At 35.2% G+C, this 5,109-nt stretch overlaps 1 protein-coding gene across 1 annotated transcript; it reads left to right on the top strand.

The window, feature by feature from the left end:
- The first annotated feature begins 4,320 nt into the window (after positions 1-4,320).
- On the top strand, positions 4,321-4,830 carry LOC127130434 (secreted RxLR effector protein 161-like). The gene has a single exon (XM_051059442.1). It carries the CDS (start codon positions 4,321-4,323, stop codon positions 4,828-4,830), a length of 510 nt encoding a protein of 169 aa, XP_050915399.1.
- The last annotated feature ends 279 nt before the right edge of the window (positions 4,831-5,109 follow it).

The following is a 5,109-nucleotide window of genomic DNA, read 5'->3' as shown; positions in this document are numbered from 1 at the left end:
GGAATATATAAGGTTTGGTGCCTGAAAAATGTGAAAGTTATGGAGTGCAAGTATGATGAGTGGAATTTTTTGTTGATAGTATTCAAAATAGAAAAAGAGAATTAAATATATGTATGCATGACATTCAGAGAATACTACATGAAGGTGCGTCAAGTAAGTTCTTAGATATAAAGGAAGGAGAACTACAACAAGTATTAAAGGTGGTTCTAAGACAAGAAGAAGTCGTATGGTTCCAAAAATCTTGAACTAGGTGGAATCATGATGATTGTAATACACAATATTACCATCTGAAAACTTTTGATCTTATGAGGAAGAATAAAATTCTTATGCTTTGTAACAACGACCGAGAGTGGGTGGAAGATGAGGAGAAGTTGAAAACCAAGGTGAAGTCTTTTTACAAGAATATTTTTGACGAGCAACATATGTAATGTAACTGGTTTCAAACAAAACACACTTACCCAAGGATTGAGAAAGAGGATTTGGATATGTTAAATGAGCCCTTCAGAAGGAAGAGATAAAGAAGGCCATGTTTAGTATGAGAGAATGGATATCACCAGAACCATATGGTTTTCCAACACAATTTTATCAAGAAGACTCGGAAGTAGTAGGGGAAAGTGTGTGCCAGTAAAGAATATATGGATTGTTAAAATTAATGTGTTGTAATCACCATTATCTTTAGCATGCATTATGAGATAATTATAACCATCACATTATAATAATTGTCTTTATTTAGATTTATGGTTGAGTTGTATCATTAAGATTGAGAGAACCAAAGAGTCCTCATCTTGATTACCAATTTATTGTTTCCTATGTCAGTTTCCTTCAACCCTATATAAAAGTGAGTGTGTGGTGAATTCAATAAAAAATCAGAGTATTAAAAAAAAATCCTACTCTAAATTCTGAAATAATATAATTGATCACATACCACCTATAGAATACCACCAACAATGTGGTATCAGAGTTGCAGATCCTTGCAGCTACAACAGAAACAAAAAAATGGCTTCCACAAGCAACTCTTCCACAATTTATAGCAATGTTAAAGTTCCTTTGTTTGAAGGAGAAAATTATGATTTTGGGTCTGTTAAAATGGAGACTCTATTCACCTCTTTGGATATCTTGGAGTTCGTCCAAAACGAGTATGAAGAACCAGCACCAATAGAGGCTGAAGAATCAAGCCAATGACTTGAAGAATTGAAGAAGAAGAAGAAAAAGATCACATATGATGGTGTTCTCAGGATGATTCAAAGAGGAGTATCTCTATCCATTTTCCCAAGGATTATGAGAGCAAAAACATGAAAGGAAGCATGGAATATTCTACAACAAGAGTTTGAAGGAGACTCAAAGGTGAGAACTGTGAAACTTCAATATCTTAAGAGAGACTATGAAAATAAAAGAATGAAAGAGAATGAGAGTTTGAATGAATATTTTAATAGACTCTTTGAATTGGTGAATTAAATGAAGTCACATGGAGATACAATAGACGATCACAAAATTGTTGATAAAATTCTGATTAGTTTGACATAAAAATTTGATCCTATGGTGGTTGTTATAAAAGAAACTAAGGACCTGTCAACTATGTTTATTCAAGGGTTGATGGGGTCTTTGAGGTCCTACAAATGAAGGTTGTTACGACACTATGAAAAATCAGTTGAGAGTGTCTTTCAATTAAACTCAACATTCAGCCCAACAATGGTGAAAATATGCCCCCATTACAAAATAGAGGTGAGTCTTCTAGAGGTGGAAGATTTGGAAGAGGCATGGGTAGAGGAAGAAACTCACGAGGAAGAGGAAGAGGCGCGAATGGCGGAAGATGGCATGAAGGAGCATCAATTAAATGGTGCAAAATTTGTAAGAGTAACACTCACGACGAGAAGGATTGTTTAAACAAGGGAAAACCATAATGTCACAATTGCAAGAGATTCGGGCACATTCAAAAGGATTGTCGTTTTGCCAATCAACAACATGCTTCACTTGTAGAAGGAGAAAATGATGAAGGTAATTTGTTTTTTTCTTGTCAAAAAGCATTTCAAGAAGATAAAAATGTGTGGTATTTGATAGCGGTTGTAGCAATCATATGACCGGAAAGAAAGAAGCTTTTATAAACATTGATTCTTCATTTGGCTCAAAAGTTAAATTGGAAATGGAGAACATGTTGAAGTAAAAGGAAAAGGCAACATTAGAGTTATAACAAAGTAAGGAAGCAAAGTAATTCATGACACTCTTTATGTGCCAGAGTTGGATGAGAACTTGCTAAGCATTGGGAAGCTTTTGGAGCATGGTTATTCTCTAAATTTTGAGAATCGAGAGTGCAAAATTTTTTATTCAAAGATAAGAAATGTCGTTGTTGTAAAAATGACCAACAATAGAAGCTTTCCACTTTCTCTTAATTATGAAAAAAAATCAGCATGATGGCTAGAAAATAAAATGACTCTTGTTTATGGCACAAGAGACTTGGACATTTGAACTACAATAGCCTCAAGTTGCTTTATCAAAAGAAGATGGTGTATGAGCTGCCAATAATTGAAGAAAAATCTAGTGTGTGTGTGTGTGTGTGTGTGTGTGTGTGAAGGATGTCTACTTGGAAAACACCACTGCCAACCATTTCCAAAGGAAGGAGTATAGAGAGACAAAAAAGTGTTGGAACTTGTACACACATATGTGTGTGGTCCTATGAATACTTTGTCTCATGGAAAACACAGGTACTTTATCTTGTTTATTGATGATTTTAGCCGTATGACATGGGTATATTTTATGAGACAAAAATCTGATGTTTTTGTAATTTTTAAGAAGTTTAAAGCTTTTGTTGAGAAACAAAGTGGTAGGTTTATAAAAGTTTTGAGAAGTGACAGGGGGAAAGAGTACACCTCGAATGAATTTCACAAATTTTGTTAAGATGAAGGTGTTGAAAGACAGCTCACGGTTGGCTATACACCTCAGCAAAATGGTGTATCTGAAAGAAAGAACCAAACTGTGATGGAGATGGTGAAGTCTATGCTACTTGAGAAAGGTTTGCCTAAAACCTTTTGGCCTGAGGCTGTTAATATTGTTGTGTATTTGCTGAATAGGTGTCCAACAAAGGTTGTATGGAATAAGACACCATTTGAAGATTGGAGTGGAAGAACACCTTTAGTTAACCACCTTAAAGTTTTTGGGTGTGTTTTCTATGCTCAAATTCCTAAACAAAAGAGGACAAAGCTGGAAGAAACAAGTGAAAGATGTGTCTTTATTGGCTATAATTCCATGTCAAAGAGCTATAGACTTTACAATTTGAAGACAAACAAGGTGATCATTAGCCAGGATGTTGTATTTGATGAGAAGGCTTCTTGGAATTGGGAAGAAGACAAAATGAAGGAGAAAACAGTCCCTGCAATTTTATTACAACAAAATCTAGCAGCTGAAAATGAGCAACCAGCCCCATGTACACCAAGTTCTTCATCCTCTCCAAGTTCACCAATTTCAAGTTCATCATCTCCCGGCTCAACTCCAATAAAATTGAAGGACTTGAGTGATATGTATGCAATGTGCAACTATTGTGTTATGGAGCCAGAAATTTTTGATGAAGTAATCAAATAAGATGTTTGGAGGAATGAGATGCAAGAAGAAATAAATTTAGTTGAGAAAAACAAAACATGGCAGCTAGTTGAAAATCCAAATGACAAAGAAGCTATTGGAGTAAAGTGGGTGTACAAATTGAAACATAATTCAGATGGTTCAATTGAAAGAGCCAAGGCTATATTAGTAGTCAAAGGCTATGCAGAACAACCTGGAATTAACTATAGTGAGACTTTTTCCCCAGTTGCACGTTTGGACACCATGAGAACAATCATTGTGTTAGCAGCTCAAAAAGGTTGGAGTCTGTACACATTGATGTGAAGTCAGCTTTCTTGAACCGAGAATTAAAAGAAGAGGTGTATGTATAGTAACCTCAAGGCTTTGTGATTAAAGACCAAGAGGAAAAAGTTTACAATTTTGAAGAAAGCTCTTTATGGGTTGAAACAAGCCCCTAGAGCGTGGTATAGTGAAATTGACAACTACTTCATTCAGCAAGAATTTCAAAGAAGTCAAAGTGAGCCTACCTTGTATGTGCAGTACCAAGGTAAAGATGATATCCTTCTTGTTGCCCTTTATATTGATGATTTGGTGTATACGGGTAACAACAAGAAAATGATTGAAAAATTTAAAATAGAAATGATGAAAAAATATGAGATGAGTGATCTTGGCTTGCTGCATCATTTTCTTGGTATTGAGTTTTACCAAGATGAATATGGAGTTTTTATTTGTCAAAAGAGATATGCCTAAAATATTTTGAAAAACTTTGGCATGTATGGTTGCAAACCTGTTGATATTCCTTTAGTGGTGAATAAAAAATTAAAGAAGGAAGATGGTGGAAGCTTAGTAGATGCAAGCATGTATAGAAGTTTGGTTGGAAGCTTATTTTATCTTACAGATTCAAGGATCGATTTAATGTTTGCTTCTAGTTTACTCTCAAGATTCATGAGTAAACCAAGTCATTTACATCTCGGGGAAGCAAAAAGATCTCTAAGGTATGTCATGGGAACCATGGAGCATGGAATCAGATCTGAGAAGAATTCTAAACTTGAAGCTAAAGGCTATTGTGATAGTGATTGGGTCAGAAGTGTTGATGATATGAAGAGCACTTCAGATTATGTATTCAACCTTGGTTCAGGAGTGATCTCTTGGTGCTCAAAGAAGAAAGATATTATGGCACAATCTTCAACTGAAGCTGAGTATTTAGCAGCAGGTTTGGCTACACAACAATCACTTTGGTTGAGAAGAATATTAGAAGATATTAGAGAGAAACAAGAGTGATGTCTACAGCTTCATTGTGACAACAAATCAACTATTGACATGGCAAAGAATTCTATTTTTCATAGCCGGACCAGTCACATTAACATAAAGCATCACTTCTTTCGAAGTGTGATTAAAGAAGGAGATATGCAGTTAGCTTTCTGTAGTTCACAAGAGCAGCTTGCAGACATTTTTACTAAAGCACTACCTGGAGGAAAATTTCAGCAATTTAGAGAAGCAATGGGAGTTAAAGAGCAACACATTAAGGGAGAGTGTTAAAATTAATGTGTTGTAACAACC

Source organism: Lathyrus oleraceus, chromosome 3 (genome assembly GCF_024323335.1).
Source record: "Lathyrus oleraceus cultivar Zhongwan6 chromosome 3, CAAS_Psat_ZW6_1.0, whole genome shotgun sequence".
In the NCBI taxonomy this organism is placed as follows: Eukaryota; Viridiplantae; Streptophyta; class Magnoliopsida; order Fabales; family Fabaceae; genus Lathyrus; species Lathyrus oleraceus.
Note: the sequence above shows the minus strand (reverse complement) of the source record. Positions and strands in the feature narration are given on the sequence as shown.

Bases quoted from the DNA above. Each gene is read 5' to 3' on its own strand.
- LOC127130434 (XM_051059442.1), top strand. From the start codon at position 4,321: ATGTATGGTTGCAAACCTGTTGATATTCCTTTAGTGGTGAATAAAAAA.